This window comes from Uloborus diversus, unplaced genomic scaffold (genome assembly GCF_026930045.1).
Source record: "Uloborus diversus isolate 005 unplaced genomic scaffold, Udiv.v.3.1 scaffold_912, whole genome shotgun sequence".
Taxonomy (NCBI): Eukaryota; Metazoa; Arthropoda; class Arachnida; order Araneae; family Uloboridae; genus Uloborus; species Uloborus diversus.
Window position 1 is genome coordinate 9,742 of NW_026559135.1, and position 25,360 is coordinate 35,101.

The 25,360-nt window shown below is 31.5% G+C and overlaps 2 protein-coding genes across 3 annotated transcripts in view; one reads left to right on the forward strand and one right to left on the reverse strand.

Annotated features, from left to right (window-relative positions):
* Positions 1-2,127: 2,127 nt before the first annotated feature.
* Positions 2,128-12,957, forward strand: LOC129234018 (phosphatidylinositol-glycan biosynthesis class X protein-like). Of its 2 annotated transcripts, XM_054867922.1 has the most exons (5): positions 2,128-2,405; positions 7,269-7,401; positions 8,865-9,075; positions 12,068-12,135; positions 12,814-12,957. In XM_054867922.1, exons 1-5 carry the CDS (start codon positions 2,290-2,292, stop codon positions 12,955-12,957), a joined length of 672 nt encoding a protein of 223 aa, XP_054723897.1. In that variant the 5' UTR covers positions 2,128-2,289. The 2 variants fall into 2 exon arrangements, with proteins under 2 accessions (XP_054723897.1, XP_054723898.1); XM_054867923.1 differs by lacking the exon at positions 12,068-12,135 and having other exon boundaries at positions 12,814-12,944.
* An 86-nt stretch (positions 12,958-13,043) lies between these two features.
* The window catches only part of LOC129234019 (40S ribosomal protein S13), a 33,751-nt gene continuing 21,434 nt past the window's right edge, over positions 13,044-25,360 (reverse strand). Inside the window, exons 4-5 of the mRNA XM_054867924.1 lie at positions 14,576-14,846; positions 13,044-13,109 (exon numbers count right to left, since the gene is read on the reverse strand). Coding sequence (XP_054723899.1) covers positions 13,076-13,109; positions 14,576-14,846 — 305 coding nt within the window. The 3' untranslated portion in view covers positions 13,044-13,075. The remainder of the gene's footprint in view (positions 13,110-14,575; positions 14,847-25,360) is intronic.

The following is a 25,360-nucleotide window of genomic DNA, read 5'->3' on the forward strand; positions in this document are numbered from 1 at the left end:
GTAAAAGCGTGTGTGAGTGTATGAGCGTGTGTGTAAGTGGGACATGAACACCACCGCCGAGCTGATTTTAGAGGACAGTGGTTAGGACCAGAAGAGCCACGCCTGCAGAGGCTCCAGGTCCAAGCTGAAAAAGGAACCACAACGCCAAGGACGGTCAAATGAAAACAATTAGCAATCGTTATTGCTCAAAAAAAAAAAAAAAAAAACACAAATAAGCAATTGTTGAAAATGCAAGAATATTAATGAACAACAAATGAGCGATTTTCGGAAAAAATGTCCCGTTCGTAATGCTGGAGAATCAAAAATCAGGATACTACGTATAAAAAGCGAAAGAGATCCTTAAAGAGGCATAATAATTTTGCATCGGGATGGAAAAAAAAAACTATGTTTTGTTACAAAAATTAGAATTGTTTACAAGACATTTAAAACATATGAATAATTTTCCACATTACAGTCAAATCTCAATAACTCGAATATTCCTTTATCTCGAAGTTTTCATCGGATGCCAAACTTTTGAGACTGTTGTGAAAATTCCCCATAACTCGAAGTACCAATAACTCGAACGTTTTAGCCCATGGGACTTCGAGTTATCGAGAGTTGACTGTATTTCCTAACAAAGAATTAGTCTACTTATCTTCTGTTTCAAACACAAGTGACATTTCAATGAAGCACGGTCATGAAAATGCTTCATTAATAGATCAAAATATAAATGGAATCTTTCTTGCACTCAGAGTTATATTTTTACTTTCATAACTTAAAATTATATCTATGAAAAAACAGGATTTTTAAAGAAATTTTTAAATTTGATTAACGAGACTACTGTAATGTACATTGGTTTGAAATGCACTTCTTAATTTCACTTCAACAGCTTTGTCAAAAATGTTTGTATTCTCGTTGGGCCCTCACACCGAACATAGTATAACAGTAAAGCAGACCTGTAGGTACTCAGAAAAGTAATTTTGCATTGAAGGTGCACTGCTTGGCATTCAATTTATGGTACGAGATTTGGCGAATCACATAATATGTATACAGTATAGAAAATATGTTTAATCATCCAATGATAAATATAGAATGATAAGTGTTCTTCATCTCTTCAGCAGGAAATTACTAAGATTTAAAAGATATAAATATGGCACAGCTCCAAAGACTAGTTTTAATCATTAAAACTTTGTACAGTATCTATATTACTTGACAAATATCACATGAATTTACAATTAATATACCTGAATCAATGGAATGCATGAGCTGTATATGAATGTTGAAAATTTATTTAACCTGAGAACTAATGTTCGGGGATGAAGGAAATAAGAATAAATTCAGGTAATTGCAGGACTAGTAGAATAAACCTTTGTATTCAACAAGAGAAAATAATTTATAGTTTTTTTGCACTTGGTGGTATAGTTTTTTTTTTGTACTAATAGTGAGACAAGTTTACAACATTTTTTGATACTCAAAGCTAAAAAAAAAATAACTGAAAAAAATGAATGATTTGTTTATAAAAATTCCATTATTTGATTTTTTTTAACGGGAATAAATGAAAATTCAAGAAGTATTATACATATCATTCAACTTTACATGGGCAAAACTGATGTAAACGTAACGACTATAAAGTGGAAATTAATGACGAAATAACTTACTATGCTTCAGCAGCTCGAGGCATAAAATTTGTATTCCTCCTTCTTACAAGATGGCTTGCACAAAAAGAAAGAAAAAGTTGACACAGCATCAGTTTTCAGTACTCTTTTTTAGTCAGATAAAATCCTTGTGGTCATACATGGCCGTTGTGACAACCTTGAATATCGTGATTTGACATTGACAACCGATTTATTTTTTTAGCTCTGTAGTTGAATGTGGAAGGATTTTGAGGGATATTTCCTGCTCCTTGCATTCTTCTTTATCATCATTATTCGTCCATCTACACGCACAACCGCTTGTTAGCATTTTTCTTTACGAAAAATCCTGATTTCGACAGCTAACGCCACGCTCCCAATACCTTTAACATTACCATGTGCGTTTGTTTTGCATAAGGAGCCGTATCCGCGGTGTTCTTCTTCTCGGCGTGAAAGTATCCCATTACATAAATTTAAACTGAAGTGAAATGTTGTGGATCGTCCACAAAGCGTCTGCTACGATTTGATTCAAACACAAACATGATTCTTAAAGTATACGTTTTTGTTTATAGTGTGAAATTTTTTTAATCAAGTTTGTAAAAATAAAATGTCACATTTCTAAGATTTGTGTCAGACAGTGACCGAGCTATTATTATTAGCATCTTGACTTGTAAACACAATGTCTGTTTTTTTGTACTGCCTATTTTTACTACTTCCTAGTTTGTGTTTTACCGCCGCAGAAAAACTTTTTTCTGCGGATGTTGAAAGGTATTTTCTATCTTCGGGATTTCACAGGTATGGTTTCATGGAATGTGACCTGATATTTTTTAATGACTAAGATTTTGAAACTTTCATTCAGGGTTGCCGCCACTGAGTACCGCTCTAAAAATAGTTTCTTCATTAGCCTGTAATGTAAAATACGATTTTGAAACTTTTATTCAGGGCTGCCACTAAGTACCGCTCTAAAAATAGTTTCTTTAGTAGCCTGTAATATAAATAACGGTTTCTAAAAAAGTTGTCGGATGCAGAAAATAATCTCTTTTTAGCCTACTTTCCCAGTAAGTCAGAGAAAGAAGAAAAAAGCATGAAAGAAGGCTTAATGCATCTTAAAAATATTCCGAAAAACAAAAAAAAAAAGTCAAAAATAAATAAAATGGTTAGATAAATATTGAAAAATTAAAAATTGGAAAGTAGGGTATTGAGATGGGGGAAAATGTCTGTCTGTCCTCCCCTAATAACTTTTGAATGAATATTCTGATTCGAACAATTTTTTTTTTGTTAGAAAGATCTCGGCGAAGACATCTCATTCCCACAATTCATTTTTTGATTAGAATATTTTTTTGTTCAATTTTGAACAGTTCAAATCTCTTAACATTAGCACCTACGGGGAAACTGAAAGTCAATATAGATTCCGAACTTAAAAGTGGATTTACTTCAAACAAACTTTGTTGGAAATAGCTCTTGACGACCTACTCCCGACTCCGACAATTTTGGTGCTCCTGACTCCAACTCTGATTCTTGTACCCGAAAATTACTCGGACTCCGATTCCCCGACTTTGAATCTGACTTCATAATTTAGGCAAAAATTTATGCACGAAGGAAAAATGACTAACTCCGACTCTTGGAAATTCGACTCTGACTCCGACTCCTGTATCAAATAATACGTCTGACTCCGACTCTGCAAATATTGGCAGACTTGCGGACTTTTTGGGAAAATGACTGATTCCAACTCCGAGCCTTTGAATTTAAAACTTTCGGCTCTCGAATCTAACTCTTTTGCCCCAAAATTAGATTTACTCAGACTCTGACTCCGCAGCCATGGTTTTTACTGTGAAATAATTGTTTTTAATGTGTTTTGATTTTATTTTCAAGCTGAAGTTTTAATTTGTGTATTCAGTTTTTGGCGCTTTATGTTTATAAAGATATGCACAGACGATTTTTTTTTTTTTTTTTTGAGAATGAAAATTATTTCTTTAACTTGGCATTTTATTGTTTTTATTTATTTTTGAAAGTACATCAATTCATTCTTAAAAATCTTTTTGGCAACAAGGGATTTTTTTTTTTTTTTTGATATGATGTATTTATTTAATGAGCTTTTAATTTGAATTCTTTTTTTTTTCCTTTTTGAAAGCGGTTGAAGATTGTTTTTTTGATGGAAAAAATGTATTTAGCTGCTTTGTTTAATAGGTGCTGCTATTTTATTTGTTCTTTTATTTATTTTTTTTTTTTTACGTATCTAATTCTTTAGATAAGCTAGGTATATTTTATTTCTCGAAATCAGCTTAAAATATTTAAAAAATATGTTTGAAATAATTTATGATTTAAGCTAATTTTGAGAATACTGATCAGATACTAGAAAGTCAATATTGGTACAGTGAAACCTGTGTAAGTTGACCACTTGTGGTGCTCTACTTTAGTGGTCAACTTAAGCAGATGGTCAACTTATAGAGGCTGAATTATATGATAAGATCTAATTCTGTGCCTGAAAATAGCGGTCAACTTACAAGGGTGGTCAACTTTACAGGTTTTACTTATATGGGAAAGTCGACTCATTTAGTTCTAGACAGAACTTCTTGTTTTAAACAGCATTTATATCATGTAATGCAATGATACTTCAATTAATAGTTACGCTTCCTTACCTTGGCTGCATGGTATATGTGGAAAAGCTCAAGGAGGGGGGGGGGGGTAAAGTTTACACCTACCCCTACTTTACCACGTTCTATCTTAACTAAATTAACTTAATATTTTGCTTAAGGGATACTTTCCCTGAATTTATAAAAAAATTAAACTTCCTAAGACAGGGTGGCGACAGGAATTGTGAAAAAAAGTTCCCTGACTTTTCCCTGATTTCCCTGATTAAGTTCACCAAATTTCCCTGATTTTTACGTTACCAATGATAATAGTTTTCTTTCTTTGCTCTACTTGAAATCCATTGAATGTTTGTACAAAATGCAGTATTTTAAACGTTTTAACTTTTAAGTTGTGTAAAGTTGTTGAACTAAAGATATATTTTTAAAAAATGCTGCTTTTTTAACAAAATGGCTAAAAAAACATATCAAGTCAATTTTTTGGGGGAAAAAAACTCTACAAAACAGTATATTAAATTTTTCTACAATGGAAAGATTATAGAAAATTAAAAAATAAAAAAAAAAATAAAAAAATACTTTACTTCCAGAAACCACTTAGCATAAGAATTTTAAGAAACTATTAAAAGCACTGTTCAAAACATATGTGTATTTGTGATTGAACTAAAAGGTAATTGAAATTATTTTGAACTAAGTTTTCAAACAGTATACTAATTGTTGCTAGAATAACAAGTAAAAGTGAAAGAATAGAAATAATGTAGTTATTCATATATAACTAATTGACATATTTATGCAAAACAGATGAAACCATTTGACATCCATTCATAGGGAGCTTTTCTCTAATCAAGAACATAGGTTTCAATGAATGAATACACCATTTTAACAATAAAAAAATAAAGATATTTACTTAAGTACACAAGTTAACTCTATTTCAAATGATTTCAGGATGTAACGGAAAAAAATCTTAGATTGCTTTTGTAACAAACAACTTTGAAATGCAGGGGGAAAAAAAGAAAAAAAGCAAATTAGTTAATTTCAAAATATATAAAAGAAGAATACAACTCGGTTATAAAATTAAAGAATCACTCGAGTCTGAACAAAAGAAAACCTTCATAATCTGCGGTGACAACAAATAGTATAACGGCAAAAAAACGGCAAGTTTTTTTAATAGAAAGTTTAATTTTAGCAATTAAATTAAAAACACGAAGAAGTAATAACTTTTAAGCGTTTATACTATTAATTCAAAAACCAAAGATTTCTTCTTGAAATCGTGATTACAGTACGCTAAATACTTCGAGAGAATGGAATAAAGGTAAAGGAGCTCAGGCATTAATGAAGGCTTCCTCTTTGCCTGTATGGTTGTTTATTTAACGTAGCATTGAAAGCGTAAAAGGAAATTTCAAGCTAGGTAAAATAAACAGCCTAGCAGACACAGAAGCAATCTTAGGAAGTTCATCTTGTGGTTAATAAGTAAGATTCAATACTGTGACGTTGAGGAAAAACGATGCACAAATATGCGGCAGTGTATAATCGCTCCTCATTAATTTTTTTTTTTTTTTTGAACAGATAATTGGCGGAAAATGCGTAGGGAATTAAAGTACTTAATTTTGTAAAGCAAAAAAAAAAAATTTTTTTTCCTTCATAAAATTAATTCTCCCTGATTTTTTGTAATTTTTTCAAAATTCCCTGATTAATAAAGTTCCCTGACTTTTCCCTGATCTGTCGCCACCCTGTAAGAATACTTCGGGCTAGAGTTAATGAGCCATAAGCTGTACATCTGTAGGGTAAATTATAATGAATAAAATGTCAAAAACAAGTACATTTTTTACTATGTTTTTACCAATAAAGAGCTTAAAAATAAATACAAATGCAGAAACAGTTGATCTGTAATATGTTCTATGTCGATTTATCTTACTTCAACATTTTTAATCTAATTATAGATTAATTAAATTGTAATAAAACCATAATAGTATAAAGAATTGTGATTAAAAGTGGCATTTGTTTTTAAGTAGGCTTGCCAGATTTCTGAATTGTTCAACCCGGACACCGGAATGCCTCCTCCCCCGCTTCACTAGTATTCCAAGGAGTACACAACCCTGGCGTTTTTGGAGTGTTTTACAGGGCAATTTATTCTCAATGTAATGAATAAATGCTTACTAATTATGAACCTTAACCAGGGGTAATAAGGTAATTAAAAAATGACATAAATAGATAAAATTTGAACATTTTATTTCCGAGATGTCAGTATTTACAATTTGTTTCAGTTAGAAAAAAAATTTTTGAGGAATCAAAAAACTGAACAATATTTAGATAAACTTCTCATTTTATAGTACATTTTTAGAGCCTATTTTGGTTTTAATGTTATTGCAAAAATTTTTGGAAGCTAATCCGGTATTAATTTTAAAGTCAATGATACATATGATAAAATAATTACCCTAAATAATCATTCACAGTTAACTATTTTTCAACTTTTTTGGTCATGATCAAATTTATCTTTTTCCGGATGTGAAGTAAACTGGCCGGAACACCAGGATTTTGTTCGAAAACCGGGACTGTCCCAGGCAAAGCGGGACGTCTGGCAAGCCTATTTTTAAGCAGTTTTTTCCCTGAATTAAATCAAAATAGTTAAATCCTGTTAGTATAACAAACTTCAAAGAACTACGTTTGTTTTAATTGAATTCAAGTGTTGTTATGGCAGTTACAATGGGACTCGACATTTATTTTGTTGAAATGGACATTTTGTGGTATTAGTATTTACTGTAGTGAGATTTTTTGTATTAAGACAATAAAGAAGTAATTGTTAAGTGAAACTTCTCACCAAGTTAAGGAACAAGACAATGACTAAAAAAAGCAAATAGTAAGAGAATAAGATGCAAAATGCTTCAGACAGTATAGATTTTATTATGTCAGGTGAGATTAGATTATTTATTTGTGGACTACAGATTCTGTACATAAAATTTTCTCTATGAGAAACTTTACTATTAAATGTACTATCATTATACATGATGCATTAATTTAAAACTTAGTTAAGTGAAATTTAATTTATTGTTACATTTGTTGTTTTCTTTTGTAGAATTTTAGTATATGATGTTATATTACAAGAAATAAACAATGCAACAGCCGTACTGATTAAAGAAATGTTTCCAAAAGACCTTTACGTTGATCCGTTTGAAATTTTAAATGAAATGAATGAAAGTAAAGTTAAAGTATGGCTTTTTCTTTTTCAAACATAATAATTATACAAATGCTTATTATATGCATGCCTAAAACTAGATGTAATGTTTAAAAGATTTATCTTTTTTTTAGATTGAATTTTTTCTACATTATTACACTTTATGTTCTGATTGGATTTCTTTAACAGTCCATTAAAAGAAATTTATACAAATTTATGATTTAGAATGTATTTCAGTAGGTTCATTTTTATCTTCCAACATAAGCCCGAGAAATTTTATGCATTACTAAGGATGCATCTACTGCAGGTGATATATTAAGGAAGTGAATAGAATTAAAACTGTGAAAACAGGTTCTATTTAATTTTTTAAAAATGTTAGTCTAAATGAACTAGCAGTTTTACGTCTACAGTATTATATTTCAAAATATTTTTTAAATGTTTTGAATTCAGTTTCAGTAACCCAAAGCTTAGAAAGATGATAAAAAAAAAAAAAAAAAACTATGGAAAATACTTAAAATTTAATTTTTTTTAATGTAAAAGTGTCAAAACATAGAAGTTCTTCCAGCTTCTAACACATAAATGATATTCATCCCCTTTTTTTGATTGGTGGTAGTATGTGTTAAAAATTTTTTTAATCAACAGTAGAAAATTAGAAGTTGGAAAAAATATTACATTGCTGGTATTAATTTTTTACACATTTCAGTACTGATTGAAAATATGTTCTCAAATTTGAAATTAAGTAGTAAAGTAAATCTGTATGATATTTGTATATTCTCCAATAATAGAGTTAAATCTTGTTAAAATGAATTCAAAGAGACCTTTAAAATGAGGTCTTAGCTGTAATTAGTCTAATTTGGATCCAATGCCCCCTTAATACTAAATGCCTGTTGCTTTCTCACTTTTAACATAGAGCAAAAGTGATCTCGAATTGAGGAAACAAAGATAAGTCAATTTTGGTACACCTGCCACTGCCACCTATCGGAGGATATTAGAAAGTAATAGCGAAGAACAAAATCGGTTAATTTCAAAATTTAAGTTGACCTATTAACAGTTTGATTTGAATTGTTTGGATCCACCATCATAGTGATGTCATCCTTGCATTAACACCAGCTAACATTGAAAGGTGTACTAGAAGTCAGCGCGGGCATTTGACAGAAGTACACTTTTTGAGGCAAATGCATTAGGCATTTAGTATTTAAGAGGGCGTTGTCTGGGACACAATAAACGGCAAACAATAGGACAAGGATTCAAACTAATTCTACTTCATCTAACAGTAATTTGTATCAGTATGTTTGAATTAACAAGATTTCACTGTTAATTTATTTGATTGAATCAAATTTAAAAAAAACTGTTTTTTCAGCTGTATACCCTTTTTAAATGATTTAAATGCATTGAAAAGACATAAAATGCTTTTTGTATTAGTCATTTGAACTGGTTTCTTTGACTATTGTTTAACTTACTTATTAATAAAAAAATAATTTTGAAATCTTTTTTAAGATTCAAGTTCCATTGAAGTTTATTAATGCAGAAGCACCCAAATATTTTGCCCAGCCATTTGGTATAGAATTATGCAGCACTTCTGTGAGTAACTTCCACCAGATTTTCCTACCAATTCACAGTAGGTATCAAGAGCCACATTACTGCAAAAAGTTTGGAGATAACATCCCTATTGAAATGAACATGCCACTACTCAAATTCATTTTTAATGGTAAGTCTTAAGTTTATGTAACTAAGCTCTTTTTATCCAAATAACTAGTAAATATATCAGTAAATCTGTAATTGATACATTAATTTGATTTCCACTAGTGTATTTAATAGGCAATTAAAAACAATGGGCTATTCCAGGGAAAACAGTCATTTAGTCTCGCACATGATGCCTCATATATGCAATTTAAAATAATACTTTAATACATTAATGAACAAATTCTTTCTGCTTAACAAGTTACAAACTTATGTGTGGTATGTTAAGTAAAAAACTTTGTCATTACCCTTTAAAATCATTACTTTTTAATGAAATATATGAATTGTCACGTGCTGCTACAAGCGGTTGTCTTTTGTTCAATGGTCCAATTTTTAACCCTTTATAGGGCCGTTTTTTCCCCCCAGGAATGCATCTTTGGGATTTGGGACCGATTTATAAAAAGGAATTTCATTTAGCTTATTACCGAATTTGTTATTGATTAAAAAAAAAAAAAAGCTTGTTTCGTTGGAAGTTTGTTTCCCATCACCCGCTGGGAAATAAGCTCATTTTTTTGTTTTGCATTACATTACGTTTGAGGCAGCGGAGGACATTTTCATGTTTTGAGTAAAATGCGTTTAAAGATTAAGTCCTAGGTAGGCTTTCATTGAAGTTTTTTTTCTAAGTGCAGAAGAACCTACCTGGGCTACTTATACTATCTCTTGAGTCTCTACTTATACTCCTGTACAGAGGAGAGGTTCCACTGCTTTTTCTACTATTTATTTTTAATTTTGTCACTAACATCCCTTTGCTTCTCACTGCCTCATATGACTTATCCTTCCAGACCCCAGTGTCTGCTCAGGAAATAGCACTTTTATATTCCCAGATATAATTTAACAGATCTTTTGTGGACTTGAATTTACATTTATTTTCTCAAAATGTTTCTATTTCATAACAATTTTTAGAAGCTAAAACACTTGATTTTCGTTAAAATCAGAAAACAAACTTTTTATTGCACTAAAACTTTTTCACTACATCCTATGCAACAAGTAAAAAGATAATAAAAGTACATTGAATAAAATTGGTTTCAAAAAAATTAATTGGTTCAACCCTAAGTGGTATGAAAAATTCATCGAGCACAAGATATGTAATGAGAGATGCGGAGATAATAACTCAATGCATGACATTGATTGATTTGCCACAGAGTGAGTTTACATTCCTTTTGAAAGATTCGATTGCAAAAAAAAAGTACACAACTTGATGCCACATGAGTTGCATTTACGAAATTTAAACTTGATTCGTGTTTACCAAGATACATAAGAACTATACACGTGGATAAGACGTCATGGAAAGCTTCTCAAAATGGATTTGGGGGACAGTCAAAATTCATGTTTTTAATTGCCTACAAATTTTCACACATATGTACAGGCACTAAAAATGTAAAGTCAAAATTTGTTAAGATGTTTCTGGAAGGGAAATTTATACCAAAATTTGAGTGGTAAATTTTTCCTAAAACAAAAGAGTTTCGATAATTCCGGCTCACCTCTCCTTGGATTTTTTTTATCCGGAAAATTCTTCCAGATTAAGTTTAAACTACTGGATGACATGAGGAGGAGCACCTTTTACTTCCTTGCAATTATCATCACAAAACATTTATCACACTAACTTCAACATAAATTTCCATTTCAATTATGTCTTAATTAATTTTGACTTTAGTTTTTCATGTTGTTCATATGCTTTTATGTGTGTGAATTTGTAGATAACCAAAATATGCAGTTTGACTGTGCTACTTTGACAAGTTTTGTCTTGACGTTTGTGTTCGTATATATATGCACCTTGGATCATACAAAAACTACTAGTAGTAGTAGATTTAAAAATTTCGTGTAAGCAACACATGTGGCATCAAGTTGTACACCTCTTTTTTTTTATTAATGTAATCGGATATTCCAAAAGGGATGAAAACACGTTCTTTGTGGAAAATAAATGTCATGTATTAAGTTATCTTCAAGGCATCTCTTAAATGCTTAATCCATATCTTCGATGAATATTTTGTGCCACTTCGGAAGTGTCATTAACAAACCTCTCAAAGTACTTTTATTATTCGCTGTATGTATTAATAGGTTTTACAGTTGAAAAATGGTTTTATTTTCAGATTTTAATGAAAATCAATTTCTTAGCTACTAAAAAATTTATTTTAAAATATAAATGAAGCACCTTGGATTAAGCAGAACCTTGAACTTTAAAGACTCTGTTGTACTTCCTTTTAGTTTTCAGAAATCCGAGGTGATGTGAGCCCCAACTTGGATTATAAAGACTCTACTGTATTACTTTCCATGAAATTTTAAAAAACTAAGATCAACATATAGAGGGACATTTGCCAGTTATTTTAACACATCTTGTTCTCTTCTCATGTGCTTTTAGTACAGCACAAGCAACCACTTTTATGTTTTTATTAAGTTGGCATATGGTTGCCAGCTTTAGTTAATCAGGAAGTTATGTTCTTTTTTCCTCCAGGCCTTCCTTTCCATTTATGACTTGAAAATCCAGAAATTAAGTTGAAAATCTATACATTGGTGGTAAAACGACTTCCTGTCAACATTTAAAAAATAATGAAGTTAGTGAGAAGTATACTTCCCATGTGATCTTATTAAGGGTTAACAAAATAGTGTTTAGATGTTTTATAAGTGACACCATTGTGTTGAGGAATTGTTGTTTGTACTCTCGCTTAAAGCATCATCACTAAAACAAAAATAGAAACTGTTTTTAGAAATTAGCTTTAGATATTAGAAAGGTACTTTTGACATAATTTGCATACCATTTGCTTAGCTAGTTAAGAGAATATAGATCAGATACTAGGGAAAACAATATTGGTATACTATACAAGAAAGTAGGCTCCTTTAATTCTGGACAAAACTTCTTGTTTTAATGGTTCTAAAATTTACTGCATGAGTATGTATTGTTGATACATCTAGTGAATGTCCAAGTTTTTAAAAATACTTTTAACATGTATTTAAATCCATAGATAATGAGACCGACAAATGCAGCACTAATGCACTAGAACATTCCTGGAATGTAGTAGAAACAATTCAAGTAAGACCTATATAAATCTTTTTAGAATTAGAAGTATTTTTATGTAATTATTTATGTAATTATTTTTCAACTATGTATGCAGGTTGTTTGTATTTCATTGGGATGAAAATTATTTTCGTTACACCATCAATTTATTTTTCATTACACCTTAAAAAAAAAAGCTCTGTAACCTGAACTGATACATCAATATTATTCAATACTGCACTTGCAAACTTTTGGAAATGTGTATTAGTAAAACTCTTATGTGAATGCTGCAACCTCATTCACTAAACTACCTGTACCAAGGCTGGGCGATGCATTGCAAATAACCTTTGTACACCTTGCATCACTAAACTGGTCTACAATCGTTCCTTTTTTAACCTCGTTAATTGATTCGAAATGCTGGGAAAGCAGGGACACCCCCAATATAAGGTCAATGTGACCTACCAAAAATGTTCTTATCCCACAATTTTTTTCTAATGCTTCGGTAAATTTGGAGACTACTTTGATTGGCATTGAAAAGAGTAAGAATATAAAATACTGCATTAAGTAAAGAAAAAAAAATGTTATTCCCCGTTCAAGCTTCCTAAGAAATAAAACTTAATACTTTGATGACTAAGTGCTAACTACTTGCTTTCAATCATCGATTTAATAAGACTTTAATACTGAGAAAGTAATGATTTCAAAATTATTTTCCAGGTTAGCAACCAAGATTTTACTGTTCCTGTTGGCTGTAAAGAAGACTTTTTAATAACAATAACCTTAACATCTTCCACTTTGGGACTTTCAACAATTTTTTTACTGCTATTCATTTATAAATTTAGCACATACAATCAACTCTGAATTTATATCAAATGTCTTTCTGCTTTTGTATTTTTAGAAGGTCATAAATTATAACAAAACAGATTATTGTGCAATAAAAAAAGCCATTTCTTGCCAAAACTTTATTTATACATTACATTTATGCAACCATGGCAGAAGCAGTAGAAGATTCACTGAAAAAGAAATAAGATTATTATTAGCTTTTTGCTTATTAATTAAATAGCAAATCCTAATCCTAATACAAAATTTTCAAAATACCATTATTTTTTAAAAATTGAAGAACATGTTTAAAATATACTTCTGGTCATCTGAAAATATCCATCCAATTAAGATGGATGCATTATTTAAAAATGTAAGAGGTTCATTTCAATGAGTCACTAAAATACTTAGGCCAAAAAGGTTTTATTTCTTTTTCAATTAAATATATTAACTCAGGACAGGGAAAAAAATAACATTGTATTTATTAAAAATAGGAACATTTTGACCAAGATCCAAAACTTTTAAATATAATATAAGTAATGAAACAACAAATACAGTTAAACAGGAACCCTGCTTAGCAAACATTTCACAAGGGGGGAAAAAAGCTTTAGTATAACATTCAATTTGTTAAAAATACAAAGCAAATAGGCCCAAAATAGAAGTTGAAATGTAATATCAAGGATAGCAGAGTCAAAAAGCAAAAATTTAAGGTGATAAATTTACGTGTTAAGATAAGTTTTTGAACAAACTAAAAAGCAACTGCATTAACACTTCATTTCTTAGCGGTAACAGAATTCCTTCAACATCTATAACATTAAGAAATACTATTTATTTTTTGGTACACAAAAAGGAAAATTCATTTGCCATACATGCTGAAAACAATTAAGGAGAGAGGAAACAACCTCTTCTACAACCTAATATCCACAAAATGAGCAAACTTAACGTAGCTGCCTAAGTTGAACAATTTTTAACTTTAAAAAGAGTGGAACAAACGGATCAAACACTGCACTGCATGCAACTTTCAGTGATACATATCCTTGATGCTGGGCATGAACAACCCCCACTCCCCTTCCCAGCACAATTTTTTTTTTTTATAAATTATGAAAATTGAAGTGCTAAAAACCATTTTTTAAAGGCACAAGGAAATCAATCAAGAATGAAAATTATTTATAATATTGAGAAGTTTTGACGGAAGCTATAATAATTTCTAATACATCAACCTATTTCAGCATTTAATTTAACACTGGATGATTAAAAAAACTAAGAGCTTTTAATTGAGTGTCAGTTCCTTTACCTGTAATCTATGAATTTTAAGTACAAAGAGAAATATTGATGAGTATAACATTGGGGGGGGGGGATACAGAAGCTTACAGAAATGCTACACGTATTTTGGCAACTAAATACAATTTTATAGTGAAATATTAACAACCTCACAAACTACAATATTAAGAGAAAATGGGCAGAATCCAAAACTAGAAAATATCTTAAAAACTGAAATACTAGAACAATCAAATGGCATAGACAACATAAGCAGTGGCATATCCAGGATTTTTCCAAGGGGGAGGGCTCCCTAGATCTTTGATGTGGATACACCACTAAACATATGTCTGCTTATCATACTATGTCATTCGAACGGTAAGAGAGCTTGAGGAATACTTACTATTTCCAATTGGGTGGGAGCACTCTTTTGGCCTTGAAATACCTGGCAAGTCTGTGAATTCTGCTTTCAATGAGAATAAGACGAAATTTGGAGTCTTTGTCTTTCCTGTTTCTTTCTAAATGTTTCCTTACTGCAACTGCTTTTTTGATAAGGTGATAGAGATCTTCAGGAAGGTCAGGGGCGAATCCTTTAGCCTTCAAAATACGTAAAATCTTGTTGCCAGTGACCCACCTAACTTGAGCAACACCATGTGAATCTCTCAAAATAACACCTGAAAATAGAATGCAAAAGCAATTATCATAAAATGTTATTATGCTTACGTATATTCATACTTAACTGTCATTAAACTTATTTATCTATTTATTCATTTTTTAAATTTTTTTGTCAGCTGCTGTAAAATCTCTCTTCAATTTTTCGGGCCCTTGTTCATTTAGATTAAATTAAGATTTGTTTGTTTTTTTAAATTATGTTACACAGAATTATGATAAATAAGAATTACTAAAAGTATGCGAAACACTCACTTTATATTTCGGTTATATTTGTTCTATGTAATTTCACTACAAAAGTTTTGTCAAAGTCGACTTATTTAAGGATTTTCTTTGCGTATTACCCACATTACCTTGTTCATCCCAATTTTGATCATTCGTATTCTGTTCAGGTCAGGGTTGTAAGAGTTTCGGCCAGGGTTGGGTTTTTTGCCGGCAAAAAGGTATTTTTGCCGGGACAGTGGAAAAAACCATGGCAAAAATGGAAAAAAACGGCAAAAATGGAAAAAACGGCAAAAACCTAATTGCAAATAAAGTAGCATTATAGTGTTAATCAAGAAATAGTGACAATATAATATAAATAATGTACTTAAATATTTTAGTTATGTCTCTCCATGTTACTTCTAATTTATAAGGTAAAAAATAAATAAAAAACAAATGTTGGGATTGCAAAACTTAAGACTTTAAATGTTTGCTAAAACAATTTTTTCAGAATGAACCAATTCCTTCAATGCTAAAATAAAGAATGTTTACTTAATCTTAGTAAATTAATAAAAAGATTGAATTCTAATTATATATATATATATATGGACAATGCTTGTCCCTTCAATTTAGGTAACGTTGAAACTGATACAGAGAACATCTTATTTAAAATAATTCTTCTTTTATTTACATTATGTACAAATGCCGCCTCTTGGCTAGCAAACAACTGAAGAGAATATAATTGAAGCTTTGATTGCATCTAATTAAGGTTGTTAAGACAAAATCATAGTCCTTGGACGTTATAAAGAATAAATGAAAATGTTACTTCCCGGTGGTTCCAGTCCGTGGTATGCGGAATAGGTACTGTTGAGGTTGACTTTCCCGAACTAAAATAGAAGGGCCGGTTATACTCCAGCGACCTATCAGGGGTCTGTCCAGGATTTTTCACAGGGTCCGTTTTTTGTGAAAAATAAAATAATTTTGTGAAAAATCAATTATTTTTGTGAAAAATCAAATAATTAAAAAAAAAATTTCTTGTAAAAACGAAAGTTTAGACTCTTGAGATGGTGGAAACTGCATCATTGACACTTAAAGTTGAGTGTTTTCTCTCTTTTCTGTTGAGAATATCATTCTTGAGTGTTTTTTTAGTATTTGAAGAGAGGGGGGAGGCATCGCTCCCTGGGAGATGGGCACCCCTCAAGTATCAATATTTATCTACCATTCTACATCATGTTAAATTATACTAGAAATGTTTTTTGTATAGTATTTAAAATAGTAAGAAAAAAAATTAGGCAGGGGTTCAGCATTTAACTTTTTAACCCAAGACACTGTTTAAGAGCACAGAGTTTCGTTCAAACCATATAAACTCCGTGATTTTCACAAAAATAAAAAAATATTTAATTTGTTTACCTCTTAACTAAGCATACTAAACATCGAAAATTCTAAAAATCAGATTTCCACAGCAGACGCAAAGAGATTGCAATCTTCAAAGTGAAGGAATCAAAAGTATAAAAACTGCTTGTAAAATAAATATTTTTGATAAAATTACTTTTGAATTGCATTTTAGAGTCCTATGATAAACATAACATTAATATCTGGACACAGTTGAAGCAAAAATAAATAAATAAAATAAAAAATAAACCATCGATTCAGCATTTTAATTATTGACTCATAAAAGAAAATGGAATTCCCTTTAAAAACTTGAAATAAGCTTTGTTACAAAAATAAAGAGGCTTTTCATTTATTTGCATCCTAATAAAGCGAAGTTAGCTTGAAAAAAAGAATAAAATATAATTCTCATATCGGATGTAAAAAGATTGCGTTTTTCAAAATGTAGACATCTATCGAAAAAAATAACGGTAAATAACAGTTTATTTAAAGTTAATTATCCTTTTTAGTATCGCAAAATACCAAACCCATATAACTTTCTCCCAAAATAACAGTTTAACATTGCACCACCAGACACTAAGTGGCGATAAGTTTAAATTTTGTAACCCTATCTGAAGCGATCACATCCGCCCCACCCATACTATCCTTTGTAGTTCTTAATTCATTTCGCTGTATATTATTGATGATTAAATCATGAGTTGGGAGAAAAGTGCTTACTAGAGAAAAGTGCTTACTACGCCTATTCAGAGAATGTTGACGCTTTTCCAAAGAAGTTTACAACAATACCGCTGCATAAAACAAACAAGCAAAATTATAAACCAAACTGACGTTCAGCTGTTAATTTCTTTCAAAGAAACCAACAACAGGCATTATATTTATTTGGCGGTAGTAATTATTTATGGCTTGCAGGAGCATCACAAGAGTGGCGATTTTTTTTTTTCCTTTTACAAAATTAGCTGATTTTGTACAAGTTGATTCCTCTAATTTAACTTTAAATATGCTGTATTATTTTAATTTGAGATTTGCTCTTTCAATAAACAATTTGTAAAAGATCCGTTTTTGTTTACCAGAATTTTGTGAAGGGTCCGTTTTGGTTGATCGGATTTTTGTGAAAGGTCCGTTTTGGTTGATCGGATTTTTGTGAAGGGTCCGTTAAGGCTGTTCCGGTAGAAAAATATGCTAAACTTGACTCTTTGGGAACAGCGACAAAAAAAATCTAATCGCCGGATTGCAATGAAACTTTTTACTATATCAGATGAATGTGTAAAAAAACATGTGCATGAAGTAAATTGCTGCTGAGTTACCTACATTTGTCACAAAATGATATTAAAAAGTACTTTTTGTCAAATATGAAATATTTCTCTTGAACACATTCATGAAAAATCATCTAAACACAGAGATTCGAGATTTTTTTTCTCTGAACCATAGAAACAATGTAGACGCATTGCAATTGAAATATTTTGTAAATATCATTAAAAAAATTTTCAATGCTCACGTGTTCTGAAACTTACTCGATTCTGTCCACTAATCTTATAGTTGCCTAAAGTGCCAATAGATGGCGTCAAAAACTCGAATAAGTAAGGATACGTGAAATTAAGGTCTATTTTATTAATAGTTCGGCTTTTTTCTCATTTTTATGCTAATAAATGATTCCATATGGACCATAAACTTTCTGTAACAAGTTTCATTCCTTCATATTCTTCATAAATCAGTCTAGATTTTTTTTTCTCTAAAACCAATTGTTCGTGATCGCGTGGAGATCCCGCCGGACAAATATCGCCATCAGTGAGTTTTGCAGATGAACTAGATTTTTGCGAAAAAGTGAGGCTTTCCATGCGTATGCCTGAAGTGATGGCCAGTGGTATCGGATGTCAGTGCTTGTAGCTTGTGCTTGAGGCGGCAATGATTGTAGTCGAGGAAAGAGAAAGGGGGGAGGGAGGACGTCCCCGTGTGTATTTTCCGTGTTGTTAGAAACAGGTGGGTGAACAAGAAGTGGAGGGTTGGCCTACGAGTGCTCGCCACAGAATCTTTCCTAATCCGCAATGAATATCTTTCTAAATTGACGCAACAGAGATCATTAAAATTTCGTGATATTTTATTTCAACAACGATTTTAACTATTTTTCAAGAAGTAATTAATATTTTCTAATGTTAACGAAGGACAAAGATGATCTGAAAATAGTTCTTATTTAATAAAAAAAACCTTGCTCAATCCATTTGCGCAGGTGTGACATCTTTGTGCATATATTTGCCCTTTATAACAAAGAGCAAAGTATTATGTATGATAATATATGAACTTTCAAAAAAAAAAAATTGAACTTGAAAAGTAAAGATTTTTACATATTGTGTGCGTACGCGTAATAGGCTCAAATCATTACCTTGTAGACACGAAACTTTTTTAGAAAGTAGGTACTTCGTATATTATGTAACGTTTAATGGTTTTTATATTTGAATGTATCAAAATTTTAAGACAAAGCTTAAAATTCTGGGAATAAATTGCAAATACAAGAATAAAAATGTCAAATTTGTGCAAATGGATTAAGTAAATCTTCATCTCAATTTTATACTTTAAAGTTTTAGACTTGGAAAAGTAACAGATTAAGTAAACATTATATTGATAAGCGTTTATTTAAATTGCACAAGAAGTATTATAGTGTGATCCGCGAGTTACTGACCATCAGCCAGTAAGTTGAACTAACTTGTAACAAAGGTTTTGATTTGACCATTATGAAGGTTACGTACGATATACTTACAGAGACATCTAGAAGTTTTCAAGGAAGTCACTTTTCTTACTGGTGCAAATTGTTATCAGATAAAATGTTGAATCACCTTTTTCTAGGTTAAATTTAATTTTACAGGTTCATTTACTGAGATATGCTGATCAATGCTTATTCTCAGTGAAGGAAAAAAAATGCATTTAATAACTATCCATTTATGCTGTTTGTTATTGAAGGTTGGTCGATTACATGCATTGATCTAAAATGCCTTCAACGCCAGTAATTGACAAACACGATCTACCTGTAGTAATGACATAGTTAAATGCTAGTTTTAAAGCTTTTTTCTTTATACCAAAGTAATTACAAACATTTTTATGCTAAAGATATGAATGTGTATAGTACAACTTTTATTGAGAAAAAAAAGTATTTTAACCATTAATTGACTAGCTTGGTTAATTACTAATGCTCCAGATCAGCGGTTCCCAACCAGCATGTTGTGACTTCCAAGGGAGTCGCGAAGAATTTCTTATAAGAGAACACATTCAAAAACATATCATTAAACAGTTTAAAAACTAAAATATGTAGAGGAAAAAAATCATTTTAGAGAAGCATCAATACTTGAGCGTAGTGGCGAATTTAAAGAGCCTGATGATCCCTCAGCATTATTACATTTTGGTTTACGGACTTGCATCCCTACAAGTTGCCGCGAAAGAGTCGAAAAAAACCTCCCTATAACATTATCTAAAATTGTCTGAAAGTTCGTTTTTGGAACTTCAATATCGAATTTTTTTGTGAGACAGTCTCTTAACCCCAACCCTCATCCTGAAAGATGTCATGTAATTGCGTTTTCAGGACTTAATTTTGGAAATATTTCGAGAAGTTCCTAGAACCCTATCCCATTCCCTAAAAATAGCAAAGAAATGGATTTTTAAGCTTTCAATTTCGGAAAACTTTCACAGGAGTGCCTTTTGCATAATTAAAGACCGTACAAACATTCCTTTTCAGGATTTAAATTTAAAAAAAAATTCCGGGTGAGGGTCTCCGATCGTTTCGCCTTGCCATCAAAGATAATCTACTATTCAATTTCTGAAACTTAAATTTCCAAAGTTTCCTTCATATTACCCCCAATCATTCCCCCCCCAATCACTAAAACTTGATTAAAATACGTTTTGGAGACTTCAATTCCGGAAAAATTCCGGGGGAGAGGCTACCTATCGAAACATTTGCCTAATATTTAAAGGAACAAACAAAAAATACGAACAAAAAGACTATTTTTTTTAAAAATATTTCTAAAATCCAGGGGGTTCCAATGGCCCCTCCTCACCCTGATTTCCCAAATGACGGACCTGAAATAAACTTTGAAACGAAATCCAGGAAGGATAGATCGTTTTATTGATTTTTAAAATATTTTTGGGGGAATACCCCATTGGATCTCCATGCTACATATTTTCCTGGTTTTCACCTCTCTAGCCCTTCCGGCGAAGAATGCTCGTAGTCATAGTATATATTCCATTCTCCTCCAAATAAAAATGATGACAATCAAATGACTACTCATCATCGAAGGGGGGGGGGGGGAGTTCACTAATCTTGCTAAAACAAAAGGAAAAAAACAGTATTTAGTTAAAATTTCATCACGTTTGGGAAGCAGAGAAGTGCTTGAACTAAATCCAATAAGTAACTTTTCTAACTTGGTTGTCCGTTTTCTGCTCAAGTCATTGTGGCAAAACAAGACGCATGTTTTATTCTGATCAACGTTTTGAATACAACCAACTTTAAACTATAATACTCAAAAATATACTGTCGTGAAATGTATGATAAATTTACATTTTCCCCAATCAAAATTGAATATTTATATCTCTCATATACAGTCGGCTTCCGCTCCAAAGCGATTCAACTTACGCCAAATGCCTATAACGCGAGTTTTTCTCGAGTAACGAATGTTAGAGCTAACGCTAATTTCTCACCCACAACACGAAAACTTTTGGAAAAGAATCGTGGCGCAAAATGACGGCTTCGCTATTTACTACTAAATATTAGTTTCGTGAATATACTTTCATCCTTTTAGCATCACTAACTGCTCTAGTTCCCACCCAGCGCTAGTCAAAACATCGCTTTGTTAGTGTGTATAAATAACAACTCCACAATTTTCTTTTAATATTTTAAATTCTAAATATGAAAGGTGATGAAATATTCTGCACCAAAGCACGCTGTTTCATGCTATGTTTGTGAAGATAGAAGGAAAAGTGAAAATTTGTGACAAGATAACGAATTCTTGAACGCTTGAAACTCTAAAAAATGGTTCGAAGGCAGTGGCGGATTTACCAGGAGGGTGGTGGAGACGACCGCCCCCTCCGTAACTGTCAATTTCGAAAACCAATAATATAGAATTAAAGGAATTACTAGCTTTCGCTATTAATTTCAATTAAGTACATTCCACAAATTTGCTTTAAATTAAGTTGAGACAGTGTAGTCGAAGATGGACAGCATTACCCACTTTTTAATTTGAAACCGAAGCTCGCCCCTCCCCTCTTTTTTGAACATTAATAATTTTTATATTTCTATATGTATCTTCCAACCTTTTTCTTCCATGGACTACACTATACTGGTATGATGATACATTTTGCTATGATTTAGAACAGTGGTTTCTAATCCTGGGGGTGATAGCCCCCAAAAGGGAGATTTAACTCTTGAGGGGGCGATAAGTTTGTGAGGGGCGATAGGGGGTGATTAAAATTTAAAATACAGGCTAAAAGGGGGCAATTGATTCCCTCCCCCCTACATAGTGGGTTGAGGGGAGGAATATGGCTTTCACGTTTTTCAACCGCCACCCCCTTGAAAAGAATGTAAATCCGCCACTGATCGAAGATAGCACAGCAATACTGTATAGTACTATTACAGTGTAGTGCTTTATTATTACTGCATACTGTATATGTACCGTACTGTTTTTTTTTTCATGTCTCTCTCTCCCATTGATAATTGATATTGTGCATCGTTTGAATACTGCTGTTTTTTTAAAAATACGGTAAAAATTCAGCTGTTTATGCAAGAAACGGTAATATATTGTTAAGAAATGGTCTGGAACAGTTTAAAGGGTGTTTAAAAATGTCTTAAATAATTGGATAAGTTAATACAAAATTCGTATATTGTACACGTATATTTGTATATAACCCACACACAAAATCAACTCCTTCAAAGTTTCAGTAAAGATACTAAAGTTAGTTGAAATCTATGATCTAATAAACTTTAATTTTAAAAGCACCAGCTTTGATACAGTGCTCCAAAACTTGAATTTGTTTATATATATATATATGTTTTTTTTTAATCATAAAATGAGAAAAAGCTTACTGATGATCAATTGGGTGACGGAGAATTAAAAACAGCAACAATAGTGATAATAATAATGAACACAAATTTAAAATTAACTTTAAATTTCTTTCTATTAGAATTATGTTGTCTGAAAATTAATTTTTTTTCTCTCTTTTTTCTTCAAGTCCTTATTCTATTATACCCTTCTCAAATAGTTTCAATTATGCGTGCTCAGCCATTTAAAACGAGGGGCATCATGACCGGATAATTGGACAGTTCGGGCAATTAGAGTTTGGATAACTGGAATCCTACTTTGATATAACACAAATGTAATGTATCTTCAAATTCAGAAACCTGTAATTCTGTTATGGGGGAAAAATTCACTTCAGAGAACTCATAATTTAAAAATATTGATTTTATTTTTAAAAAACCATTTTTTGTGAAGTTATTTCTGAAATTAGATTTTTTTGGAGTTTTAAATAATAAAAAATGTAATAAAAATCCATGGAATGACACCACCAATGATTAAAAAAATTATAATAACGAAAATTTAAAAAGAATCGCCGTTTTTGGTTCTGGACCAAAAATGGCCGCCAGGGGGGGGGGGGATTTTGGAATGCCTCCCCTTTGTAAAATTTTTGTTTATACAATGTCTACAAGCATGCCGAGTTTCATAATTTTATCACAATTAGCAGTTTCTTCCCCCGTAGCCCCCCGACTATTTCCAAGTTAGGCGAAAACCAAGATCGATGTGGGGGGGGGGAGCTGTTCCTCCCCCTCTTTGCACGACTGGGCCCTGTTAAATGCCGTAAAAAACTATGTTTTCTTCTTCAAAATTTTAAAAGATTCGTACCACCAAGTTTTCTCCGTAATTCCATGGTAATTTTTGTGGACCTTTGTCATGAACAAAAGGTAAAATTCCTCGTAAAGATTTTAAAAAATGTGACCTTTCAAAGACAATTTTCTTTTAAACTGTCCAAGTCTGATTTAACAAACTTTCCAGTCTTTTCTATTACTATTTAGCAATTTCTATAAATGCAGCATGAAGGAAACAAAGCTTCTAAAGATTAATATTTAAAAAAAAATAAAATACATTAGATTGACAACTTTTATTAGTAGATTTAATAGCCAAAAAGAAGACATTTCTAAAATATGTTGCGATAAATTTACCGAAGTTTCCGCGGTTAAAAAGATGAACCCTTAGTATAACGAAATCATTTCTGATCTAAACTTCAAATCGAAGCAAAAATGCTCTCATCTCATTTCTCTGCAGCGGTTTTGTTTGCTTTTCCGATTCCTTCGCGCTGTCAATGCCTGAAGGCACTTGAGGGGTGTGTTTCGAACAATGAATGACATTCCTCACTGACTCCTCTGAAGAACAATATCTCCTCCACACAAATTCCGGTTTGTCCCCTTTTCTGGATGTCGCCTGTCGCGTAAATCTTGTCAGTTGTAAAACTAGTTTGCGGCTAAAACGTACAACGAGCATGATGCTTTCGTCACAACCAGGGTGCAACATTTTGCGCCATCTATTGGGTAAAGGAAGTTTTTTTCATAAAATGGGACACTCTTAACGGACCCAAATTTGCTCTAGCCAGACCCCTGCCTATGGATTATGCGCACAATGCAGCTTATAGGAAATACCTCGAAACAGTCCAATCGACTACTGCTTGATCTATGAAAGAAATGAAGACGACCACACATAGCGCAACTCGCGCTTTTATTCAGTTCACAGCGTATGACGTTGAATCTCCTAATTTGCATTTCAGGGCGGAGACTCTCCATATATATATATATATATATTTATTTATTTAATCACTTTTTTTTGATCTCACTAAGATTTTTAAGCTATTTAATTAATAACAGAATATTTACTTGAATATAGAAAAATATTAACTTTTCCTCACTAAAGAAATAATACATTTTTTCTCACTTACTGGGAAAATGGATAGCCAAGAGAAGAATTTAAAAAGAAAAAAAACTGATCAATATGTGCATTCTATATTTATTCTACTTTTTAGTAATACTAGCCCACTCTACAGAAAATGGCAAAGCCTTTTACCAAAATCTTATCATGCTTTTACTTTTATATAAAAGGAAAAAAAACTGTCCGTAAGTTTTTAACACAAAATCTATTTTTGCCACTTTGGCAAAAACCTATTTTTGCCGGGCGGTAAAAACTGGTTTTTTCCGCCCCCGGCAAAAACTTGCCAACCCTGGTTTCGGCCATTGATGGTTTTAACCATGGATACAACTGGCTTGGATAAAATCAGTTTTGTCCAATTTGAACCATTGGATGTGAATATAGGAAATAATAAAATTTAAATTCAAAAGTAAATGAGTACATAATTAAAAGACATATGAAACATCGATCCCATGATCTGTCATTAATCATTATTAAAGTAAACAGTTAATTTTACACCCAAGGCAAGTAATAAATAATGGCATGTTTAAAAAAGTTAGTATAGTAGAAATATGTCGTAATTCTTTAAAAATGTTTTAAATGTTTTAATATATACTTGTATTTATAGTTACAGTGGCTTCCAAAAGTGTTCGTACACCTATGACTTTCAATGAAAAAGGACCCTATGCATTAGTTAGAATCAATATTTCGGAATAGGTATTTAATTATAAAATCTATGATCTATTTTTAAAACTACACGAAAATTTTTAATAAAACATTAAAACTTAATTTTTTTAAAATCAAAAACCAAAAAGTGCCGGAAATTTTATCTCACAAAAGTCTTTGTACACTTTGAAAAAATGTTAAAAAATTAGTAAATAAAATAACTTTTTACAAAATTATTATTTAGTAGAATATTATGCAGTATCAACAACAGCTTTTAAATGTCTGGGAATATATTTCATTGTTCTTTCTTATTTTACGCAATCTCTGAATAAGTGTTC